Here is a 27,558-nt window from a genome sequence, read left to right on the forward strand (position 1 = left end):
ACTATCTCCACTCATTTTTTTTTTCATAAGCCCCAAATATCAGTCGGTCCTCAACCTCGCTATGAGAGATAATTTACATTTGTCAAGTTGCTCCATGGTAGGAGCCCTGGCAATTGAGTGATACCATTACAAAAAATACTGATTCAAATACTGAACACGGGGCCATGACACTGTAATATTAAATGTTAGATAGCAGTTTCTATGTTTTTACGTTGGCAACATTAGTCCCGCGCAAATTTTTTGTGGTTTCATAATCTGTAGTCGTGGTGTTTTTGGATTTACCATCATGTAATATGTTTGTTCTACATTGATGTCCATTATTAAATGACAAAATTGTTTAAAAATTCTATAATTATTTTAATTGTTTGACCTGAGAAACCATTTTGCATTTTCAATGCATTTTGAAAATAGGTATTTTGCATTTTGCATTTGAAATGCTTTTCTAAAAACCATTTTGCATTTTGCATTTTCAAATGGAAAAGTTTTGACCCATTTCCATTTTGCATTTCAAATGGTTTTGGGTACCCATTTTGCACATCTCTGCTAAGGGACTTATGAATGATTTGGTGTAAAATTTTGAGGTTATGAATTCCAGTGTACCTGATTACCGGGTGCATTTTTAAGGTGGAAATAACATTATTATATTGTATTAAGTATTTGTTTCACTTAGTCGTACCACGACTTCTTCAAACATTCACTTCCAAATCATACATTCTCCTTACACCTCTTCCTTCGTTCATCACGTACGCTCATTTTACCACGAATAATTACTGATTCATGTCTTTCTCGGGCGTCCCCGACTTTTTCTACTATTCACTTCACGTAGTATTATGATATCCACATTGTTACTATTAAAAAACCGCATAATTTCGACTTTAATTCAACTCTTTATCTCATTCCAGTGCAGATGTGTATATTCTTGATATACCTTATATTGCAATACCTTGTATTGCTTGCATTGATTTAGTCTATGATTGCTTGACAAACGGAGTCTAGAAACGTTCGATTTCAAGCACAAAACTGTTTTTTATTTATTTTGTAAATATTTTTATAACAAAGTTAATTAGGTGAAACTGTCACAGAGAATCTTAGCTATAATACCGTATTTTTTTAAGTTGTTTCCTTTACGCGTTCATACATTTCTATTGAATTTTTTTTTTGTTTTGTAGTTTACATTTATATTTTTTTATTTATTTGTATTCTACTCAAGCGAAACGATAGGAAAACCTTCAATTTATCTAAATCATATTTTTTGGTATTCATAATGTACACCGATTCGTTATAAAGATAAATCAAAATAGTGATTTAGCATCAAGCTTCGCCTTGAATCTTTCGAATTTCTGACTTCTTCTAATATTCAAACTACTCTCCATATACCCATGACACTAATAAGAACAAATTTTGAAATTTTAATCGAAATCGGTCCAGTAGTTTTTGAGTCTATAGGGAAAAACAAATAAATATTTATTTTTTATACATAGAAATTTAATTACCTTCACTATCCAACTTATATGGAAAAAAATATATGGTGACTTGTCGCAAGCACTCTGTTTTGTTGTTTCTTAAACCTCATTATCACGGATGAATAAAACATCAAAAGAATTATTTTGCTCCTTGCTAACTGTAATTTGATATTCACAACGCGAACTGCGAACTCGTAAAAATCCCGCTGAGCTAACTGTGAACCCATTGAAACACGAAAAACATAATAATGCTTACTAAATCTACATAGTTGAGTACTTTATAGTTTACTAATAACTTCAAAGATCAAAGAATAATGGCCATCTTAAGCTTTGATTAACATATTAATGAATTCATTAGATCGGCTCTCTGGAGCTCGTCAACTCAGGTATTGAATTAATTTTAAAACGATCTCAAGAAATTTTTATTGAGCATAACCGTAACAATGGGTAGAACAGATATTGAAATGCCACTCACATCTTTCCTGAAACACATACCATATTTTTTATATAACTAACTATTACGTCGTTTCCTCGCAGGGGTAGGCAGAGAGGACGGCACGCCAAAAAAGTACCGAGTACCGAGATCGCTTGGCACGCACTCCTTGTCTCATTCAGGTTCATACATACATCGTCTCATGTATACTCTTCTGTTTTTCTGACTCTTGACATGACCCGACTCAAGTGTTTGGTTCACTCGATCGTAGAAATGTCTTCCTTGGACGTCACCGAATTCTTCTACAATTCTTACTAAATTTATTTCTTCAATAATTTGCTCTACATGCCCAAACCATCTAAGCGTCCCTTTCTTAATCTTACTTACTATGCTAAATTAGGCTTTCATTATTTTCGAATCTCTTCATTTCTTACGATCATACATGGTTTTACCAATCACAAGCCTCAGAGATCTCATTTCTACAGGACCAGTCTACCTTCATCCTTCCTCTGCCAGTTCCGCGCCACACTGCCAAACATCAGGGTAAGTTTGGACTGCTAGCTTCACTTTTAAGGATACAATTTTGCTAACGCCAATCTTCACACAGCATAAAAAAACGCACTCTGTTGGTCCTCCATTAACGGAATTTCCTGCTTTTATGCTTATTTCAATATCTTTATCAGCCTCTCTATCTCTTACACAAATACTACCATTACATTCACCTTCATAATGATCTCATTCATCTTATTCTGCTAAAGGGTACCGACTCTTGACTTGACCGGTCTCAATTACTTGATCCATTCTATCGTGCCATGTATTCCTGTGGCGTCCCAGAATTTAATTATATAACCTCCAGACATTCCTTTCTTTGCCCAGCCATCTTAATCCATCTATGTGTCCCTTTCTCAATCTTTTTGATTACTTTTACACCGGCCTTATTTTCTTTCCAAATCAATATACATATTTTGAATACGATATTGGATGGGTTTAGAAACATGCTTCACGAATTTATACTGCAATCAGTTTATATAACTAATTCATGGATTTCATTATTTTTTCTTATAAGTTATTAAATGGAATTAGTCGACTAGCTATTATAGAATTTAATCAGATCTCTTGCGAGTTTTTTTGCAATTTGATATTACGGCATCGATCGGCTGTATGCAATGGAAAGATTCCGCTCGAGCCATTGATGGAACCGTATTTGGCGACCGAAGGTGAAGGTTTAGCACAGGACAACCTTACGTCTGCCCACCGCCGCGCGCCGACAGGTGGGAAGTGGAAATGTGACGCAGTTATACGGCCAGATCTCAGATTTGATCTGCTTTTAGCTCGAGCAGTTCAAGACGAGATTTATGGCACCTGTTGCGTTGATGTTGCCTTCAACGCCGTGCTTTTACGATGTATTTATCAACTTGTTAATCACTGCCTAACAAATACATTCTGAACATTAAACCTAAAATTAAATGGTGGATTACTGTGCCCACAAAACTTATTTCTTTCGATCTGAGCATATCGATTTTTTTTCAACATTTTAACACTGTTAAAAAACGTTTGATGCCGGGTCTAAAACTTAAACAGTTGATATTATCCCAGTGGCGACCGATAAGAAAAAACACTAACATATAAACTTCCTACTTTGGAATTGATTTACTCGAAAACGAAAGCTCAAATCAAAAAAAGTTAAATCACAAAATCGACTCCAAATGTGACCTAGATCCACTAGCTTTTCGCTTGTACTACAATTTTCCGGACACCGTGTATATAAGTCGAATAATTAGACATTTTGTGGTATGTAAATAGTTGTAAAAAATGCCACATGTCAAACTTGAATACGACCTACTTATAATTCAGCTAAACCACCAAAGTACACAATTATCTGTAGCTTTAAATACTAGATATCATTAAAACTCATAATTTAAAATTGGTATAAATATATATGTATACCAATTTTAAATGTTTATGTACATATATATATGATTTATACAAGTCACAAGTCATAGCAAGATCAGGACAACCCAATACATCATCTTTGGACTAGTTTTGCAAGAGTGTGTGAGAGACGTTTTATTGATCGGTACCATGTGTGTATGTACCAAAACAGAGTTGAGCGACGTTCCATCCGATCAACCATGACTCATAATGTTAATAATGTTTTCACTAAAGGTACATCATCTTTCATGAAATAAATATGCATTTATCAATTAGTAATTCAAGTGAAATAAAAACATACAAAAATTATAAACAAACCGTGAAAAGTCAATTTTTGTCGCTCAAGATTCACGAAATGATGACAAAATATGTAATAGCATCCGCACTCTAACATTTTTCAATAATAATTACGTGTTTGAAAATAAAACAATGTAAGAACACTCAAAATTCATGTTTTGTGTCAATATTTGTTTTGTTGGCAATCAACTTTGCCTTGCGATGAGATAATACCTGGTTTGTAAGTTAAGAAACGAACTTGTATCACTAAACACTATTACTGCATACTAAATAATTTTATTGAAGTTGTAAATTTTATTTATAATATAATTATAAGAGTTTTATTATCTTTTATGTAACAAATAGAAATAATGATATTCTCACTGGGATCTCCCGTGCCGAGGATTTCATTTACACATTTTTAAAATTTAGTAGTATTCATAATGTAAAGTAATTATAATAATATCAAATAATGTTTTTTTCTGAAATAATTATAAATATACGAGCTGACGTGCACCTGGCGTTGCTCGGGGACTTACAAATGGTTTGGGGTAAAGTTTTGAGGTTGTGAGACTTCTTTAAGATATACAATTCTGTACTACATAATTTTAATGTAGTACAATCTCTCAAGGTTTAGACAGCATTACACACTTGATTACAAAACATCGACTTTTCTCTACTTTTCATGAATATAATTTGCATGCATTATATATTTAAACCTTCCGGAAGAAATTCTCTAAATAATGGTGAAAACTCCAATAGAAGAACTTATCGCACAAACCGACGCGGATAGCGACTTTGTTTAATACACAGACATAGGAATTAATAGACGAGAAGATAATGGCGAGGGGTAAAATCAACTGTTGAAGAACGAAGGGGGTGAAGCTGACTGTGATTCGTCAATAAATCAATCTGACAGTAAATAGGCATCTCGCATTATAATATCACCATTTACTTCTTAAAAGTAAAATCTGCTTTTGAATGAATAGACATTTTTACATGGGAGCGCAAATTACTCGCCACGTTATGAACAAATTTGCGAAGTCCAAATTCGGCAAAAAAATTCGGTTCTATTTTCAGAGTCGAATATTTCGTTTAAGTATTTAGTTAAGACACTTTTATAAATGTTCATAATTTACTTCCCAGCAACCAACCAGCTTTGTGTTTCGCGTCCAGACGTTTCTCGATGTGATAGTAACAACTGATTCATATTATACGATGTGAATATGCTTAAAATAAAGTAAAATAATGCTTATATATGGAATGTAATACGACAATTGGGTTTATTCTCTTTTTCACATCTATTTTTACAAGTTTTCATAGTACAAGTCAACATTTTGCCGTGTTATTTCGTAAAATGAACCGATGATGCCTCGACCATAGTTCGCACAAGAATGATGACGTCACGTTTTCAAATTTCACTTGAGGCCATACGCGAGCACAGCCGGCTCCAATGGAACCGGTATGGGGAGTGGGGATAATACGCTTTTAATCACTTAGGGCAGGTCTACTAATATTCATATGTCTATGGATTACATGGTATTTTTTTGTTCAGTTGAGTGTTTTCAGTCTCAGTCTGTATTTGGTGTCAGTATATTATCTATTTCTGATCTTCCTATGTTTTGAATCCAGCTTTTTATTTGAGATAAATGTTAAAATATTGATGTGAGTTTTTAATGAGAGTAGGATTTTGTTGTAGAATTTAAATTATATGTTTCTATTCTCTTAATTCATTACTTTAAGTTGTTTTAGCACTTTTTTTTATCAACACGTGTTAAGGATATGAATGTCTTTCGTAATGTGTTGCTTGTTTTTAATGCGACGTAAAATTTAGGCGTTTGAGGAAATCCTTGAATATCACATTAAAACATAATAACATACTCTTAAAATTAACATCGGATACGAACTTTTCAAATCGCATTGAATCATTTTGGTATTTTGTATCCAATCGAGATATCCGAAGGTAACTTGACACACTTTGAAACTCGAGATTTTAATTGAGATATTTTTAGGTAAACGCATAATTATTAAAATTGTGATGGACCCGGAGTCGGAGTGGGAAGATTAAGTGATGATGGCATTAGAGAAATAATAATCGATCATTGAGACAAGTATAAATAATCGATCATGGAGACAAGAATAAATTATTGATCAATAATCTAAAATTTTTCGGTTAGTGAAAAAAAGGGAATTTGGATAAATAATGTAAATCTACACACAGTAAGACTTGTTGCATCAATCGATAATATATTTGATCACTGATTGCATCCCTTATGCCATTTTGTTTTATCCCTGGTAAAGAAGTTAAACTGCGGTAGTTAAACAGAAGTTAAATACGGTAATTTAGCCAAAACGTAATAATGTATGTTCTAATATTTAAAACCTTCAATTTAACGGTTTGGAATGTTACTTTTTTCCAAATTTGAAATGACGTGCGGGAGGAACCCTCTTTCAAAATGAATAACCATATGATTTTATCACAACTTTAGCAATTACATTGAAAAAAAACTAGGCTCAAAATAGGACTCTTGGGTTGAGTAAGAAAGAACCAAAGTGATAACCAAATGATAGTTATCGTATAGATAACTTTACATAACTAGTATTCTGTGAAAAGTTTGTACTCCTCGCGTCTAAAAAGGAATGTTTTTTCTCTTATAATAAATCAAAATCAAAATTTCCTCTATACTCTTAAGATTTGTAAGTAGGTACTTAAATACCTACTTAATATACGTGTAATTATACAGAAATTTCGACTACCATACTACGGACATGTGTCTAGTGTGGTAGTCGAAAAGCATGTAAAAAACTGTATTTAAATATATTTTATGAATAAAGAAAAAAAATTGTTAATAATTTGTTTTATGTAACATTTTTTTTTAAATTTCAAATAAGTAACTATAAAATGATTTTTCCAAAGAAACGCCACTCTCTCAATGTTAATTCTTCTTTCAAACTTTTTCAAGCAGGTAGGTAACATAACATTGAAAATATGTGGATAAGAAAACCCAAATAAACCCCACGATTTCACACAAAAAAGGATATTTAACGGTCAACATTTTGAATCTTAAAAAGGCCTACGGAAAAGTTCGTGATGGTATATGTCTACTTCCTAAGGATAACCCCCAGCCACGCCGGGTACACTAGCTAGTAGTGAATAATTTATTAGTGTTACCGACGTAATAAATATCCTAATTTGTAATGGTAGTTCTCCTTTATTGCATCTCCAATTAGGATCGCAAATAAACAAACAAATGGCTGTCACACGCGCCGATCTGCGGTGGGCGGATAATTGCTGTTTCACTTTTTTTTTATTTTCTCTTTCGTACAAAAGAGCAAAATAAGAACAACGTGCAAAACTCCCGATTGTCCGCGTGGGAGCTGCAAACCTGATACGTAGAATACATAATTATCCGCGGATTTTAGAGCTGTAAAGAATGCAACACAGCTTTAGCGAAATCGTAACTGTTACCCGATTTGGCTTCATTGCACAAATTATATTTTATTTGTTGTAAATTCCAACATGATCAGCTGTTTCTGTGATTTCACTTATTTAATAGACTGATAGTTGACCTTATCTATAAGGCCGAAACGAGATATAACATTGCTAGATATGGATAATACATGTTTGAATCCTCTGTTAAAACCAACTTTTTATCATATGTAAATTCATCTCTGAACGAAATTGTGTACCATTTTGACCTCTATTTACGCGTCAATGTGGGTGATTTAAAAGTTAAACCGTTGATTTATTGTCTAAACTAACTTTTGCACTTAGTTCTAATATGTCTTGGCTTCTTCAAGAGGCGATAAACGTAATTTATTTAAAATGTTGGCAGTTTGATGATATAAGCACCTGAACATAGACGTTATTTAAAATCTTGACATATCTTCTATAGTTAGCATATCATTGATTTATTATTGATTTGTTACGAGTTGTGCCATGGAACAATTGTGTTGGTATGCTTAAACTATGACCACCTTCTTTGGTCATATCAATTAATACAATTTCTGCGTCATTCCGCCACTACAAGACATGATTTATAATAAATTTATAGTCTGGATCGGACCACATTAAATTACAATATAAATCACATTAGTATTGCATAAAGTCACTTTGTTGTTTATCCACTTGTTGTTAAGGTTTATTGATTTGAGAACATCAGCTATACACATGTTTATTAGTGACAACGATGATGATGAATCATATACAGAAACAGATTCTAAAACAATTCATGAATAATTTACTTGGAAAACACTTATTTATTTACGTAAGGGTGGACCTTTGTAAACTGCCGATGTAACTAAAAACACAGTGTGTTTAGTTACCGCGGCAGTATAGCAAAGAACGAAATTAATCGAGTCTAACTTAATAGACAAGATACCAAGGGTGTGAATAAAGCATTTTACCAATACTGATTAGTTGGCGATGGTGCAAGCGGCAATAAAATTGTTTAGATATGTATTTAAGCGCTGCAATATAACAGAATAAATATAACAAATGGGAAAGAGTTATGTGTTGATTTTAAGGCGATGCACCACGTCGTGTAACATGTGGAATCGGGCCGCTAACAATAACACTCCTTATTTCGATGGTGATAAGGTTTACATTCCTGTTGAACATCAGCCGCCTGTTTTAATTTATGCAAGAAAAAAACTTCGCCAGTAAATTTGTTTTAATTTATTTTGCGAAGTTCAGAATCAATTATTTAACAATTTTCCAAAGAACTTAATTTGCCACATTTTACAAGAAAACCATAACCGAAAAGGGGTTCGTAAGTAGGGGATTTTGAACTTTAAAAACATATGATTTTGCATTACTCGTAGTGTTTCGCCTTAAATATTGTTTCTAAAACACAAGTTTCAAGGCATGTTAGATTTAGATTAAAAGAAAATCATACCTGTGATCTTCGACGTCACTAGATCCGTTGTGTCCATTGATGTACGTCTTCCTGTTAGGCACCCTCTGCGGTCTAGCCCCGTCGTACTTGTTCTCCCTGCCGTAGATACTGCCTCCGAAGGGGTCCTCCCCCAGATAGTAGCGTTGCAGAGGTTCGGCTCTACCGCGTCGGTCCATGGCTCGAGAGGTACTGTCCCTCTCGCCGTTGCGCTCCGGCCGGGGCGGGTCGCTGTCCACGCTACCGTACTGGCGGTAGGTGCTGCTCAGGTCGCGGCGGGGGGAGGGGGACCGCGAGGCCCGCGCCCCCTTCCTGCCCTTCCGCTCCTGGCTGGCCGACCTGATCTTGCCGACCAGCTTGCGAATGGACTGGCCGATGGCGGCGCCCACCGACCGCCGCTCGGGCGTCTTCGGTTCCTCCGCCGCGAAGCGAGTGCGCTGCGGGGGCTTCCTGCTGGCGCGCGGGGGTTGTGGCGACGGCGAGGGGGAGGGTGAGCGGGAACGTGAACGCGTGGGTGGACGCGCGCCCCGCGGCGGCGAGTAGTCTGGCGGGGGTTCTTGTACGGCCTCTTCCCGGTAAGACGCCTCGTTCCTAGAGTGACTACGATATCCGCTATCGTAGCGATTGCTATCGTCCGAGGTTCTTTGCTTCCGTTCGGCAGCCCGCTTGCGCTCTGGTGGGGCAGGTCCGCGTTCGTAGTGTATTTCTTCTTCGGGAGTCTTATACCTCTGGGGCTGCGCTCCCTGTCTGTACCGAGGTCCGTAAGGGGAGTAGGCCCTGTCGGGACTATTTCTTCTCTCCAAGCTTTGGAACGGAGATGCCCTTTCCGGGCTTGGTCTGCGGTAAGGAGCGTTAACTGTAGAGGAAGAGACGTAAGCGGAATCATCTCTTTGTAGTGCGGGGGAGCGTAGCGGGCGCCCACGGTCAGGCGAGGGGGAATCTGCGAGCTTGGGAGACATCTCCTCGCGCAGCCTGGCCTCGTCGGCCCGGCGCTGAGTCCACTCGCTGACGCCCTGGAAGTATCCCTTGGTCCGGGAAGGGGGAGGGATGACTTCTGGTGACGGGGCAGGGGGAGCGCGAGCTCGAGGTGGGCTGATGACCTTGGGGGGCTGGTCTCGGCTCCTGGAGCTGGGTGCCTCTGGTTGGGACTTGATGGTGACGTTAAAGTAGCTGGTGGTCGGCGCTTCGTCTATCTCATCTCCGATGGAGTCTCGCGAGGAGCGGGAGTCACTTCCGAAATGATGCTCCAGCCACTTGGTTGTTTCCTTTTTCCTCGTCTCTTCTTCGAGATCGAAGTCCAGCGGCTTCTTTGTTAGAGCATCTTTTCTTTCTTGCAGAGAGTCGGCTTCTGCAAACAAAAGTATGTTAGAAATGTTTCATTGCACCTAGACAATTACACTTTCGCGTTTGTTTGTTATTTTACACCAGGTTTTCACAGCAAACGGAATAATTGTTTGTCTCACACACCTATGTTTAACGACACACCAGATAATAAGACGCTACGGCGCGATCAGAACAACCTTCCCGCGGCACGGATCGCTATGACTGATGACTGATGAGCGAAGAGCCTCCTACGAGAGAGGATCGGCAGAATTGCTCATGAAATTGTTTGCTTATTAAAAACACCAACACGTTGTTCGCCAACAAATAATACAAATAATAGGTAAACTGTTTTTAACGAAGACTAAGTGGGTTTTCTAAAGTTTATCATAACCGTAAACACGGATATCCGACACCCCATTAGATCATTTTTAATTCGAAGAAACGCATAATATTAAAGTTAATCTCTTATTGAAGTTAGGTAGGTAGGTAACCATCAAACAAAAGATCTTAAAGTATTATTAGTAATGTAGTTATTTTCACGTATTATGATATTAAATCATTCAAATTAGATTTACAAAAAAATATGAGTTTTTTTTTAAATCATGGTTACAAAGGGAACAAAATCAGTTTCCCAGGAAATTAACATAGTTAATAAGTGAACATAGGTATTAGAAGATAAAGACTAACGAAAGATATTAGAAGATAAAGATTAACAAAACTATACTAAAGGTATAATAAGATAAGTACCAACGAAAGATATACTGTAGATAAAAGAAAATAAAGACTAACGAAAGGTATACAAAGATAAAAACTAACGAAAGTTATAATAAGATAAAGACTAACGAAAGCTATGTTAAAGGCATAAATAGATAAAGACTAACGAAAGCTATTCTAAAGGTATAAGAAGATAAAGACTAACGAAAGGTATAATATGATAAAGACTAAAGAAAGCTATGCTAAAGGTATACAATGTAAAGACTAACGAAAGCTGTACTAAATGTATAATGAGATAAAGACCAAAAAAGACGCTCTGAAATGTTATGGTTCAAGGTGTGTTAAATAAAATAAAAATATAACACGAAGGAGGTTCTTCTAAGTTATACATAAATATTTGCAAATACTTCCTTCCAATATATGATTAATTTTATCTTGCGATTACAATCAATATTCTGTTCATTACAAATATTGACGTCGCGCGAGTTTCGTATATTACGCAACGAGATTAATTATTCGTAGATTTTCCATGTCAGTCGATTAGTCTGAAATAGAAAAAAAATATTGGATTTACGCGTGTTCACTGTCAATAGAGCATTGCATACAAACAAGCTGGCACCTGTGCAAACCGTGTGAGCTGTATTCTCGTAGTTAGGTACTGGCTTGGTTCACCTTGATAGCTCGGAGAATCTATTACATTGATCGGCAGATTCAGTACACTCGTTATGTACTTTGTTCTTGCATGTGCTAAAATAGCATGGCTGCTACCTGCCCACACACATGAGATCTCACAACATAATAATAAATGATATTCTATGTTGTATATCGACGGTCTACAGATAAAAGGAATAACAACTCATTTTCATCATATATTTCATTGCATGAGACTATAAATAATTTTCATATAAATATCTGCTACCAAAAAGATACATCACGATATAAAAATGTAAATTCATACTGAATTGTAGTCGCTGCAATCTTGCTTATTTATTTATGAGATTATTTAAAAGATGCTGTTTTAAGGGTGTATATTTTATTTGAGAGAATAATATAATAAAGCAAGTATGTGTTCTTAATGTAAGAGTTTTTCCTTTCTATCTCTTATACCAATTGAAATTATAATTATAGCCTGCAAAGTACTTGAACATTCTTATTATGTGGGGCAGATGATGCACGCTCATGCATACAATGTTTAATTTTATTTACGCGTTCCTATCGTTACACTACTTGATTTTTATGTACTTGAGAAGTGTATGTCTTAACATATTGGCGGTATTAACGGTATTAGAATATCAGTCTCTTGATTTTGTAAAAAATCTCACATTGCTAATAAATCAATCATTTTTTATTTTTTTATTTTTTTTTTTTTTTATTTGGTACATTATTTTGTTACAATTTATGTTTTCCAGTAATGTAGGCCTCACTGGGTGGCTTGCCCGTGCTGAGGCCTTCATTTTATGATATGAAAATCTTATCTACATATTACATTTAAAGAGAAGATAGTAAATTTGAAAAGAAAATAATAAATTTAAAATTAAAAATAAAAATACATAATAATACATTTAAAATTAAAAAAATAATACAATGAAAATAATCTTATGTGTTTGTGAGTGATGTGTGTTTATGTTGGTTTTGTGTGTTACGTGTAGGTTTTATTTTTATTTTATGCTATGACATTTTGGTAATATTGTCTTTTTTGTTGTTTAATCCATTTTGTAATTTTGTGTGTGAATTTATTTTTATTTTCCTCAATTTTAATTTCAATTTTTAGACCGTTGAAAGCTTTTATAGCATGGTATTGGTAGTGTCTTTGTCCAAATGTTGAATTTACTGTTGGAGTTTTAATGTTTTCTTTGTACGCTTGTCTAACTGGTCTGTTAGTGTTATTTTGTGTACGTTGAAATTTATTTTTTTTGTTAAAAATGTAGTTTAGTAGTGTTTTAACGTATAATTGGCGTATATCTAGTACGTCACAGCTGTTGAATATTTGGTCTGTATCGGTCAGTCTATGTTTTTTTAGTATTACCTTTAAGATCGTTTTCTGTGCGGTTTCTATGTAATTGATAGCCGAGTTTGTTGCTCCTCCCCAAGCAATAATTCCATATTCTATTATTGATTGGCAGAGTGCAAAATATATTGTTTTCAATTGTTTTATTTTATATATGTTTCTTATGTTAAGGAAAATGTGGATTGTTTTGAGAAGTTTATTTGTGATATGTTTGATGTGAGGTATCCATCTAAGGTTATGGTCAATTACGATTCCTAGATACTTTATTTGTTCTGTTTTTTCTAGAGGAGGGCAATCGCAGATGTTGGTGTTTAAACATTCGTGTATTTTTATGGTGTTTGTATTGTTTTTTGGCTGTCCCGTGCTATTTATACTGTATGTTGTGAATTTTGTCTTTGATATGTTAAGTGTAAGTATGTTTGAGTCTAGCCATGTTTTCACTTGCGAGATTCCCAAATTCGCTATGTTATATACATTATTCCAATCCTTAGATTTGAAAAGTAAAACTGTGTCATCAGCATAGCTAACTATTTCACCGTCTATTTTCATGCTGCAAAGTTCATTTATGTAAATAGTAAAAAGAACGGGAAATTTCAATTAATCTTTAATCGTCTCTAAAACCTCATCAAGTGAGTTTTCTTAAGAACAGCGCCAATATTTACTTTTAGCTTTTTTTAAAAATTCATTTTCGTTTAATATTTAGATTATTATTATAACTATCCATGTACCGACTAGGAACACAAGACAAAATCTATAATTCTTCTGCAATACATACACAACCAGCTACCAGACACACTTACTAACCTCCGTGAGCCTCCGTGGTCGAGCGTTAAGGCTCTCGACTAGCAATCTAGAAGTCGCGGGTTCAAATCCAAGTGTGCGCAAGAAAATTTTATTTAATTAATTTGTGTTATTTAGCCAGGTACTTCCCCACGTTCCTCTTGAATATCTCCTTCCCCTCCCCGTAACCTTCAGACTCACAACATACCCCGATTGCGGATGCCATATTTCACTAGCTCCAGACTGTAGGGAGCAGTTGGTACTCTTGACTGGACTTTACAAAAAACTAATAGGTTGCATGATCTGGGCAACAGGTTTGGGAGTATTATTGATATATTTACTAACTCCATTCACAGAACTAAGCGTAATCTATACCAGCACTTTGTTAAATCCTACACATTATAGTAGCGTTGGTAATGTAGTTTTAGTGATTTGTCCTATTTTTTGTATTATTTTAGTTTCTATTTTATTGTATGTTACTGTTACATAATAATAATAATAAATTTATTTCACATAAACATCATGCAATAAAACATGCTGAAACTTTGACTAGCCAACTAGGAATGGATCCTGTTTTAGGCCAGTCAAATTGACAAGTATAGTTCATATTATAATTTAGCACTTAATATAAAACAAAACCGGTAAAGTAAATAACAGCCAGATAGTAGTAATAAAAAGACAGATCACCACAGGAGTTGTAAGGTAGAAAAAATGGGAAGGGTAGTTAATAAGTTTATAATATAGTTGGATGATTAGAAAATAATCGATAGCATTGATAAATAAAGTACAGATTAATACAGAATTGACAATTATGTTCAGAGGTGATAAATATGTGTTTTTGTATTGAATGGACTTTAAAAAATTAAGTATCAGTGTTTTCAATAATGTACATATGTTTTGTACACATGTTTTACTAATATTGTTTCATATTTAGTTCATCAATCTTACGTTATTTCGTGCTTTAAAAACATTGTGTATAATTTTGGATATTCTATTCTTATAATTTATCTGTAATATATTGGCGTATAACTGTATGGACACTAGGAAAAATAAATTATGTTATTGAGAATCGATTTTTACCGTGAAAACTGAAGAAAGATTATTATTATTTATTGTGGAATTTCTGTTTTGATGATGGAATTACTTTTCAAGGTAATCTCAAATATCTTAAAGTAAGTCAATGACGTTTGGTCAAACTAAGCTCCTATCTCCTGAAGTTGTCGGTAACTTATTAATGAAATTAACTAACCAAACGGGCAGGCTGTAGGCATAGAGGATTAAATGCCAGACTGTACTGGCACAAACACATTTATTACTTAATCTACATTACTTAAGATTCTTCTTTGGAACCTATTCTTTACATAAACCGCTTAAAAATTTCTTTCACTTGACAGCGACGTGTAATTATGACATCTATATTATATTCTTCAACTTTGTATTACATCATTATGTCGAATGTTAAAAGTTCGTGGTAGGTACACAAAAGTTATACAAGTAATATATTTTGTTGCTAGTTAAAAAAATGATTGTTATTCCTGTAACATCAAAGTTTTCATGTTTTTTTCCATCAGAAATAGTTCATCTCTTAAAAAAAATAATTAAGGCTTGTGGAACAATTAGTGGATCATGATAATAATCGAGAATTGGGTAATATTATTTTACTATTGAAATTCTAGTTGGTTTTTATTTAAACAAACAATTTGTAATAGTGGGATTTTCCCAAACACCCGCGACCTACGTGCTTTGGTTGTAATATTCATATTTGAATACAATATACTTTAGGATGGGACTTAGCCCATAAGGATTCAGGATATGTGGTGAATCTAAATAGTTTAAATCCTGTATGCGGCCGTGGGGATTTCCGAATTGCCAATTACATAATTTGTGTGTGTAAACCTGTGCATTTGCGAATGCGTGCAATGATTACTTTGGCAATGTTTTATTGATTTGTAGTATAAAATATCAAAACAGGGATGTGGAGGAAGCATACTACATATTATGCCCATTGGAAAAAAAGACGATTATGTGGTTTTTAATGACGACAGTGTTTTCCAGGACAAAATTCTCTCCAATGAAGAAACTTCAATGAAACATTTCGGTACCCACATGCGTAGTAATTTTAAATTTTATATTCAGTTTCAAATTTTCTATTTTTTATTTTACTTTCTACACAAGTTTACTATCGTTTCTACTAAGAAAACGGACGCGCCCCGGAAAGACATTGCACAATCAAGTAAACGATATACTTGAGTAGGTCATGGCCATGAGTCGACATTACAGATGCTTATTCATGATATGACGTATGAATGTGAATAAAACAATGAGTGTGTGCCAAAGCACAAATACAGATCCTTCCCATCCTCTATGTTACCACCAAGGAAAACAGTGCGATGCTTGGTCAAATAATGAGTTTCTGAAGATGATGATGATAACGCTGAATGAGTTAGAAACACGAAGTCTCATTATATTATCTTCAGAAACTCATTATTTGAAACACGCTGAATGAGTTAGAAATATGTCTCATTATATTATCTTCATTGATGTAAGCTACGCATCTACCCTAATAATAATATTTGGCTAATTTATATAGCGCCGTTTTCGTAAGAAATCACCGCAAGGGCGCCTAATACTGGATAGTTAAGCAGAGGTCGTAAGGTACGACTCGTAACTTCACAAAATTAAAAATAATGTTTAAAAATCAACGATATTAGGTATTCAATCAAAAGATTCGCGTAATTCGGTTAAACGTTACGTTGATTATAATCTACGCGTTTATAGATGGCGCTAATGTAATTATTTTAAGTAAATTCACATTTTGCATGTTATGCTTTACAATATAAAGATGATTATGTTTTTTACGCCCGTACATACGTATTATGAATATGAATAAATAGTTTTGTCCGGATAAAAACTCAATTCTCTCATGAAAGGCAATTTTGTGTCTGTATGCCTCGTATACGTAATATGTACAATGTACACGTGTAAACAAATAATTCACTTTAAAATTTTAAATCATATCTTGTTAAGAGTGTATTAATAAAATAACTAAATTTACTCCATAAATGAACACGTAGATTATAACGTGCATTACGTTTGACTAATAATGATCTTGAATATGAAAATCTGAACCCATGGCGATAAAAAAGGGTTATTTGTTTAAGATTGAGATAATTGTTTCAATGTCATCAATTTTGTACAATTCAAACACTGAGAGGGTCATTAGAAACAATAACTAATGCATACAAACAACGCCAACCTACATTAAAATCACAGCTCACTTGATTTCCGCATTCAATGGCAATGATTACAAATTACAAGTTTTATAACGATCCTAATGCAGACTACAAAATAAATTCCCCGCAAACAATATTATTATTTGATTTAATTAACAGCAGAATAAAATTTACTTAATGTTTTAATAGACCTCCTCTTTCCTTAAAAGATATAAGTATGCTGAAATTGTCTATCGATGTGAGATTAGATTCATTATTGCGGAGGCATGTGGGATGAATCTAATTTGATTAAAGATTAACTGCATTTTACAATGGAATCGGCTAGTATGGAAATCTTGGAAGCGATTATACACGGTGTCTAGGAAATACTGGACACAAATGAAATGAGATTTTTTTTTATTATTTATGTGAAACTGCGCGAAAGTCCCAACTGTTCCCAACCGTCTGGAGTTTCATACCCAATTAGGATGTGTTGTGAAGCTGAAGTGAGTGGGCAGGGGAAGTACCTTTTTATTCAGATCTGGTCACTAAACACGGCCAAAACCTTTGCAAGCTAAGTTTCAATTCTGAATGGTGGTCTTACACCAGGCCAATACTGAGTGTATCTTTCACTCAGGAACGTAGCGCAAATATGCGATGTTATTTTAAATGAGTAAATTGTGAAATTAATCAAACGAAATCTTCTCGCACACGCAGGGATTTTGAACCAGCTACCTTTCACTTGAAAGTCGAGAGCCTTAGCCCTCAACCACAGAGGTCGTAAAATGAAAATAATGCTTGTGTTTTGTACTTGTGTAGGTAATATAGTTTTTAATATATTTTTAATTTTATTTGTGTGATATCATACGCATGCTGTAAACACTTTGGTCTAGATTTATAAATTAATAACAATTCTGCAATACGATATTTGAGCCTACTTAATAATTGTTGTGTTTGTGTCTCGAATTAAATAAATAAATCCGATCGATTCCGACAGAAAAATAAGACATTTCTTACTCGACCGCCAAAGAGCTTAGTAGATTATGCTATTTTACCACACAATAAATCACTTTTATATCGTTTAGCTTCATATTATGTGTCATAGGTATTATGAATCAGATATAAACGAAAATTACTTAGTTTCTATGAATTTTTCATCGTTCATTGTCATAGTTATAATTTCGTCTTTGCACAATCTATCAAACTTGGAATCAATATCAATACCACAACCTCCAGATTCCAAACTATTAGTGGAGTGGAATATTCGGAATAGGGCAAAATCACGCAGTCCTTATAGAAAAAAGTTGAAATTTCCGCTTAATTTCACCGCCTATTTTGGTTTATGAAAAATTTTCAAACGAAAAACACATGATTTTGCATCACTTCGAAGTGCTTCGCCTTACTACGAGTTTTACAGAAATACGTACATTTAGTGCAGCCCTTACGTTAAGAAGTACGTATAATAATATTTCCATTTATAGCACAAATTACCATACCCCTTGTAAACGACGCTGAATAATTAAATTTACACGACCCAACCCAGATTCATACCTAACAATACGAATTGGATTTTTGTTCGTTCAATCAAAACCGAACCTCGCTATATACTACAAATAGCGCCGGGAGATCAAATAATAATAACAACGACAATGTGTACAATTGAAGCGGCATGACATCAGCCAGATAATTAATCAGACGTCAGCAGGTACAACTGTTTACAAATAATTTGCAGTTGGTAATGCAATAATGCAAGTTAGTTAACGAGTCTATTTTTTGTTTTGAAATTATGAACCAAATATCGCACATAATCCGGATGATATTTTACACATATAAATCATAAATTAATTTTAAAACGGTGGCAATATAAAACATTTATTAATTTATTAACTGTTTATTGGTGATTTGGGTACCGTTGCCCCGGGAACCATTTGATGAGAAGTATAAATGTGCTCAATATATTTTATTTATGTCTCGTTACATTTGTTGCGGGACATTTTAGTAGTGGTTGGTACTTTGAGAATAATTTGTCCACGTTTCAATACAATATTTATGTTATTTTCAACGTTTGTATTTTATGTCACCTCGGAGGTACAAATACAAATTTAAAGGGAATAAAAATGGTATTCCATATAGCAAAAAGTACACCATGCCAAAATCGGTCACGAAAAGACGAATGGAATGTTGAAGGGGTGTAGGGCGTAGGCGATTTTCGTGATCGAGGAACAACCGTCAACACTGAACAGGTGTTCAAGGTGTTGGAGGTGCGAAGCCGGTTGGTTGAGGGAATGAGGAACTCTGGCACAATATTCGCCATAAAACAATAATTCACCACGATGAAGAAATTTATCCATCCTGGACACGGAGTAGAAGTTATTGGAAAAATAAGTTGACATAGAAAATATTAAAGTATTAGCCCCCTTTAGATTTGAAAGTAATCCATTTTTTTGAAATAGTGTGTTAAATTATTTTTTTTTATACTCGAAAATAAGATAATACCAATAAACCTAAACGAAACTTGAAACAGAACAAGACTAAAAATAAACATTTAAATTTTAAGGTATCTTATTTAAATAAAAATCGGATATGATTATCCAAGACGCTTATCTAGGTTACAAACCAATCTTTTAAAAAATTGTCATAATAAAAAAGATAGCTGCCAAAATATGTTAAAAACTAATTTCAAGATAATATTGTTAATTCTGAATTTTAATACCAAATTGACGTATAAGTCCCAATGTTCGAGTAGTTAAAGACGTTGTCCCGGTAAGACAGAGGTCTTAGGTTCGATTTTTGTATTTTTCTGTGTCTTATTCTGTTTCATTTAGATGTATTAGTATTATCTACTTCTTCAATATTCAATAAATGTTTCCGAAAAATTAAAATAAACTTTTAAATGTTTTATGAACGTAGATTTGTTGGTATTTTTATTTCAATGAACTTTTATTGCCACTAATTTACATACTATTGCAGTCATTAATAACTGTTGGCAATATTATTGACACATTTCTAAGCTGCTCGTGTATGCCTAAATGACCTTGGCCGTACAACTTAAACAGATAACAAACCAAAAAATGGATCTACACATAAACACACAAAATTACGCCCACAGCTAAATGTTAATTCAACTGCTAAGTAGGGATCGTAAGGTGGACATTTTTATAGGAACAAGCTCCTTATCAAACTTGTAACTTGACTTTTAATTAAATTGATAGCTTTTCAATCTTACGCATCAGCCTTTAGTTAAATTTAAATAATGTAAGAATTGTTTTTACGGAATAATGATATTTTAAAACTTCGTTCAGAGCATTATTACACGACACGGAGGGGTGGTAAACAGGCACAGTTTTTCAATTCTTTCGCGAAGCAAGCTTTCAGCGTCATTCAAATTTGAAGTCGTTATCATTTGAGGGACCATATACTTTTTTAACGTTAACTCCACACAAGAGGTTCTGAGGTAAACAGTTTCCCTAGGGGCCTATGTCATCTTTGGGGATGCTGTGTTGATAGTGTTTTCAGGGAAAGGAAGGCAATAAAGTTGTTGGAAAGAAAAAGGTCTAAAGTGTGAGTAGAAATCTGAGTGTCAGTGTGGCCAGGAGTGACGGACGTATGAATCCATTCCTCCCATTGTGGTGCAAGGCGATGGGTCAAGAGAGTCCGGTTTGAGAGGTGAAAGGGTCTCTCTTAACTGGCCTCTCCTGATCCAGGCAGCCACACATATGGTAGGCAGACGTAATCGCCGCCAAGACCTGATCAAAACTCACGCCATGAACTCGGGCACCCCTGCTAAGTCACCAAACGTAGTAAACTGTGGCACAGGTGTTGGTCATCCAATGAATAGTTCCCGGGGCCGCGGTACGCGTTAATTGTATTGATAGTTCTGTTTAAGAGGAAGCTACAAGCCAAATTATTTTTTAGTAGTTTGCATTTATATTTTTTATTGAGTAATTTTTATTTTATTTGTATTCTAATCAAGCGAAGCGATAGGAAAACCTTCAATTTATCTAAAGCATATTTTTTGGTAGTCATAATGTACACCAATTCGTTATAAAGATTAATTAAAATAGTGATTTGGCATTAGGCTTCGCCTTAATACGTGATTGTATGAGTTTTAAGGCCGGTTATTTGGTTAGATGGTTGTTGGGTGGTGCGTACCCTTTTGTCTCTGCATGAGTGTCCTAGCTTGAAGCCTCCTCTGGCGCCGCACCCTCGCGGAGAGGCTGTCCCAGTCATGCGGGTCCTCCATGCCTGGATCTCCGAATTTCTCGCCTGAGGACAAAAATACAACTGTTCAGAAAAACCCATATTTTCAGAAATATAGCTTATATTCAACTGTATATTTCCCAAAATTAACAAATATTAAAAAAGAAAGCCCAGATAAACACAACGAACCCATATTTGAAAGAAGAATCTTTACTGAACCATTTAAATATCCATCATTTTGAACCGAAAACGGAACGTATAAACAAATTTACAAACAGACGAAATGCAAAACGGTCGAGTTTAAACAGGACTTCGCTGTGCTCAGTCAATAAATTGACTTATATACCCCTCATTACCAGCAGCGAGAGTCATCACAAATAAATGGTACAATAATCAAATTCCTCGTGGATAACATAATTTTGTGGTCTATCTAGAGATTAATAGAAAAAAACGATTGCTAAAAATGAAAGTCGAAAGTTAGTGAACAGGAAGCGGATTAGATTAAAGGTTATCAGGAGATGTTTGTTCATCAGCTTGAGAGTAGTAAGTAAGAATAATAGTAAGAGAGGGTCACCTTCTTCTGTGTCGGCGTTGTACCGCATCTCGCGCGCGATCCTGGCGCCCCCTGCCATGTGATCCACGAACTCCTGGTCGCGCGTGCGCACCAGCCGCTGCCCGCTCTCGCGCAGCCGTTCCACGGACCCGCTGCTCAGCGATTTACCCTGCAAACAATTACATCTGGATTAGCAATTGACAAGAATCCTCATTCTATTTTCGTTAGGTACAGACGTATAAAATACTTCCCTTGAACACTAAGGCCTAGTTGTTTCGCAGTTTATAAGTTTTTAAGCCCTTAAAAAATATATGCATGTTCTTTTTGACGAAATTTTGATCATATGAAATTATATTGATAGAAAAAAATTGCAAAATATGCTCCGAAAAAAATCACAGTGATTCTTTAAATGCTATTTTACTCAGATGTCATGAAATTTTTGCTCTGTTTTATAAAATAACAGTCTCTTACGCTTATTACTTGTAATCCTTTTTTATATAAGCGTTCTCCCTCTATCCTTCGAATTTACGAATTTTACACTTTTAAATCATCTTCAACAAACTTTTCCTTCTGTTTAAACACTTTTAACGAAACCTTAATCACAAAACACACGAAATACTTTTAAATCTTGTTCTGTGTGTCACAAATTATATTAATTGTACCTCAATACCGATCAAAATACCATTTAAAAAAATGAATTTAGTACCTACAAAAAGAATAGTCATACTATATTAAAAGTAAATATTGCATGCTTAGATAAATATGACTGTTCACCAGAAGGACTGGTTCAAAACTATGGTTTTGTGTCGAAGTTCACAACCAATGTGAAGCCTCCGGGGGAGTTTCTGTGGTGGAATGTGTTTATTGGAAGTGCCGCCAGATGTCGTTCTAAGCCTCAATACGTTTATTCTTATGGAATCTTTATTTTTAATCCTGACAGGGATATTTGGGATAAACCTAGAACTTACAAAGACATATTTTCACAATGGGACTAAGGATTCATGAATTTAAAAACAAACTGACTCAAGCCACTGATAAAAAACTAAGGTCAACGGCCCTCCAATAGATGTTACAAATAATAAGCTTTATATTATTGATTATTATCTATTGCAATATTTTTTTCTGTTTGTTTCTATAATACCTAACAATCTCAATGAATATAACCAATTTTGATATGTTTGTGCCTTTTAGTACACGGCGCATCGATAGCATATTTTTGTGTAATTTACTGCACAAACTGAAACGGACTCATACAAGTAGTTTAGATAACCTGAATATTTATGATTTAAGCATTCGAGGATCCCACCACTTACCCGCCCCGGTATAGGTAACTTATGGTTACCCCTTCAGGGCTCTTGCAAGGACGCTAATTTTTTTGTTAAGAACGACTCTACATTTAATAAGAACGAAGCTAAACCTCGAATGATTATTAATTACTATGATTTAAGCAGTGCTAGAAAGTGCCAACACCTCGCCTTATATTTGCATTTAAAAATTTAGAAAAGACGCTTCCAAATATATAAGAGTTATTGGCCGCCATTGCTTGCATGTTTACAAAAGATTGGTCAAAGTTGTGAATGTTACCTATATAATTATTTTTATGTGAAATGAAAAAAAAGTGAAGTGACAAAAAATAACCTTTATAATGTGTTCGGGTAATTATAAATGTTTATTAGTTGTGTACATAGTGGTATTTTTACAGTATACTTAAAAAATAATAATCGGTAGGCGACAAAGCAATCGTAAAAAACTTGAAACTTTTTGAAATTATTATTTTTAATTGCACAGGTCCGTTTGCTTTCAAAAACGGTATTTATTTCAGGATACGTTCAAAAACAACAAATCTATTAGAAATTTAATGTCACAATATTTCTAATTAAATCATGAGCCTGACAGGGAAGTCCGAGGGGTTTTAACAGACTTCATCTACAATTTTATGTATTAATTATTGGTTTTATTTATTAGTCTTATTATATTCTATTACTAGTGCCAAATTTAAGCATAAACCGAAGCAAGTAAATGAAACTTAATTTACTGTTGGTTCATGTCATTGATGATCATAAATTGTCTTGGAAACACGAAACAGAATTTTGGGTGGGCCTTTTTTATTTACATTCTCAACTATATTCAACGGTCTTGTGAAATAATCTGTTTAGCAAAATTGATGAGGAGTGTCGCGTGTATGAACAGATGAACACTCCTTCGTCTTAAATTGATTTAGGATATTTTGTAATTTGATCTCGAATGATTCTTTGCCCGTATTGGCATGAGGTTAACTTGCTCACATTGTCCAGGCTGTAGGTATTTTTTAAGGGTCATCATATTTAAAAATCCCGAAAAAATACGAATTCTTTATATATGTAATTTATTTTAATTTTTTTTAAAGAAAGACAAACATTCCCAGGTTACGAATAACCTGACAATATTTGTAAATCACCTACTACCACCACAGTAAGCGGAACATGTTGTTTGTGCTGTGATGGAGGACTTATCCAGAGAAATTGAACACACTACGCCTTGCTGGGACTAAAAAATGTCAACTCAGCCACCGACTGGTCTTGATTGTTGCTTTATTGAAGAATTAAGAATATTTTTTAAATGCTAGTACCTACCTAAATATTTATTTGCAGAAATTTGAGATTCGAAAAACGATCCATTTAGATACTGATATTTTAGTAATCGATTACGATAATTTAAATTTACAACACAAAACTATCCAAACAATAAACTACCACTCCAGACCGTAACCACTACAATAATGTTTACCTTTTATCAAAAAGCAACAAATTTATAGTGAAAATTGCTGCATATAAGCAATCCGAAGACTTTAATGTATTTAATGGGACGTATTTTTGCATAATTTTACGTACTCAATAGATTTTTTAGTATAAAATTTTGTGCACTATTATATATGTATGTATGTTATAATTTCCTAATATAGGCTGGTGCGTCTTTAAGAAAGGAGTACTTGTCAATAAAAAATAAAAATCAATTTAAAAAAAAGTTTAAACAAATGAAGGATAAGTACCTATTTAGAAACATGAATAAAAATTTATAAAAAAATGAAGCAACTACTGATTTTTTTCGAGTACTCCAAGGGATATCAAAAACTAATTTGTATTACGTGTTCTAATACCAGATAAATATATGGATTTTTATCTGATATATTATTTATTTTGGTAAAGAACTTTTATTGCTACTAATGCCTAATAATATAAATTCACGTTTTTATAAATTCAATGTACTTTTCATTGCCACCTATGAATAACATTACGGGTTTTTGTAAACCAAGTATCACAAAATATTTTTTTTATATTAATAAAAACTAGCAGTTAAAAACCCGCTCCGCGGGTTTTTTTCTGCAAAGCCCTGCGGGCGGCACTTAATTGGGCTTCGCCCATTTTAAGTGATATTAACAACAGTTACATTTAATAGATAGATATTACGACATTCACATAGAGAGGGTGAGTATATATATTGTTAAAACACGGAACAGGAAGGAGATAATTAATAATAACATGCTAAATTTACGCATAATAAGAATGACAGTTGTTTGAATAAATGAAATTTTACGTATTTGTGATGGATTATTTCAAATGAAACACTATTATTGCCTACATGTCTACAACTGATATTAACTGTTATCTTGGGTACCTAATATAATTAGCTCATAGGAGACTTGCAGTGCTTAAATATGTGTTACAACCGTCAATGTCTATAAGTTGAATCAATATCGTTTAGTTTGTCACCATTAAAGATAGTTATAACAAAGTTCACTTAAATAATAGATTATTACATATTTATTAATTGTACCAGTGTTTATGAATAAAAGGAGGGGAATTGTGCGATGAGATTAGCAGTCGGTTTAATTAAAAGGTGTTAATTTTACTCCAACTGGTGGTAATTCTTTACCTACAACTGTTACTGTATCTAATAAAGTTTAAAGTTAGATTATATATACAACATCATCAGGAGAGTAAAAATTTATATATAAAGGTAGATTATTACAATATAGCGCCCCTGAGGTGATATCTCACAAAAGCGGCGCTATGCAAATTGTCCAATAAATGAAAAAATATAATGTTTACATTTAATTGTGTATACACCGAAGTCAAAAATTAAATATAGATTGCAATTGGGAAAGAAGGAGTGGAAGGAGGGGGGAGGGGTAACAGTAGGCTGGGTTTATAATAATTAGGAATTACAATATCGTTAGACGGGAAAGACCAGTTGAGTGGGAAAATATTTAAAAGAGAGTTTATAAAAAAATTCTTGTTAATTATATCTGCTTTTATATTAACATGTTTCCTCATTTCTAAAATTTCAAAATTATTTAAAGTGAAGTATTTTAAGACCTGAAAAAAACAAATAGCATATAACCATAAAACAATATATTCATAAGACAAATAGCATTTAATAACGGTTATTCTAATAAATTGATAGTTGAAATACTAAATAAAAAAATTAAACATATTCTCTTCAAACGGTCTTTGAAATAGTGAATCTGAGTTTGCAAATCATCTTTTGAATAAAGATCACACTTTCGATAAAAAAAAATCAGGTCTTAAAATACTTCACTCAGGATATAAAGCACCGCAAATAAATAATTTTGAAATTTTAGAAATTAGAAAACATGTCAATATAAAATCAGTTATAATTAATAAACAAAAAAAACATAAATAATAATGAAAAATGCCATTACAAAGTGATAAGCTTCCAGAAGAAATCTTCTTAGTAAACGCTTGTTAATCGTATAGTCAAATATTGTGAGCTGCATATTTAAATATTCGCGCCATTCATTTGGTTCGTTTTTAAACCGCCAGAGGTGCGCTCTCTGTCGGCCATCTATAGCCGTGCGTATCGGCCATTGAGGGAACGGGTGATTTTTTTTATAAACGTCAAGCATAATCACGTAACTGTGGATAATTTTCATTGTAATGTAATTAATCCAATGGATTATGAACTTTCTAAAACATATTTTCTTCGATATTATCCAAAAATTATATGAGCAGAAACGTTGCTTTTGAAGAAATCTCGTATTATTATGAGGCGATCCTATTTTAGTATGAACTCGTGTCTTAATTTTCAAGTTAGCGGAATTTAACCGAAACAGACAATTTAAATTTGACCAATCAGAGGGCCTACACCGTCCAGACGCTGGAGTATTAATAATATCAGATACCTATTACCTACACTCTGTGCCTTAATTTCAGTAAGCGCACATACAAAACCTCTCAAAATAGGGAAGATTTAACGTGACTGTAAATGCAACTGAAGCTTTACCAACCTAATGAAAATACTTTCCTTCGAATTCCAACATTTTAATTTTTCGTTTTTTTCTAATTGGGTAAGTATTAACATTTATCTTCCTAATCCTTATATTAACGTTTATCTAATTCAGTCGACTCTCCGATGTAGCTGGGAAAGATTAAGATGCCCGCATTGTAACACAATCGATGCCTAAAGCATTTGCTATCATTAAAATTACTTATGATTGATCCTCCCATGGGATTGATTGGCTCTGAACCGGTTAAGATATTTAGCGAAAATAAATTATAAATATGTTCGTGTTAATTTGATGACTACTCAACTAAAATATGTTCGTGTTAGGTTAGCAGAGTTCCAAGAATTTGATGACAACTCAACTAACATATGTTCGTGTTAGGTAAGCATAGTTGCAAGAATTTGATAACTACTCAACTTAAGTATGTTCGTGTTGGGTTAGCAGAGTTGCAAGAATTTGATGACTCCTCAACTAAAATATGTTCG

General features: G+C 34.0%; 1 protein-coding gene across 3 annotated transcripts in view; it reads right to left on the reverse strand.

The window, feature by feature from the left end:
• Nucleotides 1–27,558, reverse strand: part of chas (chascon) — a 287,576-nt gene that overhangs the window by 12,324 nt on the left and 247,694 nt on the right. For all 3 annotated transcript variants that reach the window (XM_089636729.1, XM_089636728.1, XM_089636730.1), the window contains exons 8-10: nt 21,811–21,958; nt 21,189–21,302; nt 9,003–10,347 (exon numbers count right to left, since the gene is read on the reverse strand). In XM_089636729.1, coding sequence (XP_089492855.1) covers nt 9,003–10,347; nt 21,189–21,302; nt 21,811–21,958 — 1,607 coding nt within the window. The remainder of the gene's footprint in view (nt 1–9,002; nt 10,348–21,188; nt 21,303–21,810; nt 21,959–27,558) is intronic.

The sequence above is a fragment of the Hesperophylax consimilis genome, chromosome 10 (genome assembly GCF_061612785.1).
Source record: "Hesperophylax consimilis isolate HC1 chromosome 10, BYU_Hcon_1.0, whole genome shotgun sequence".
NCBI lineage: Eukaryota > Metazoa > Arthropoda > Insecta > Trichoptera > Limnephilidae > Hesperophylax > Hesperophylax consimilis.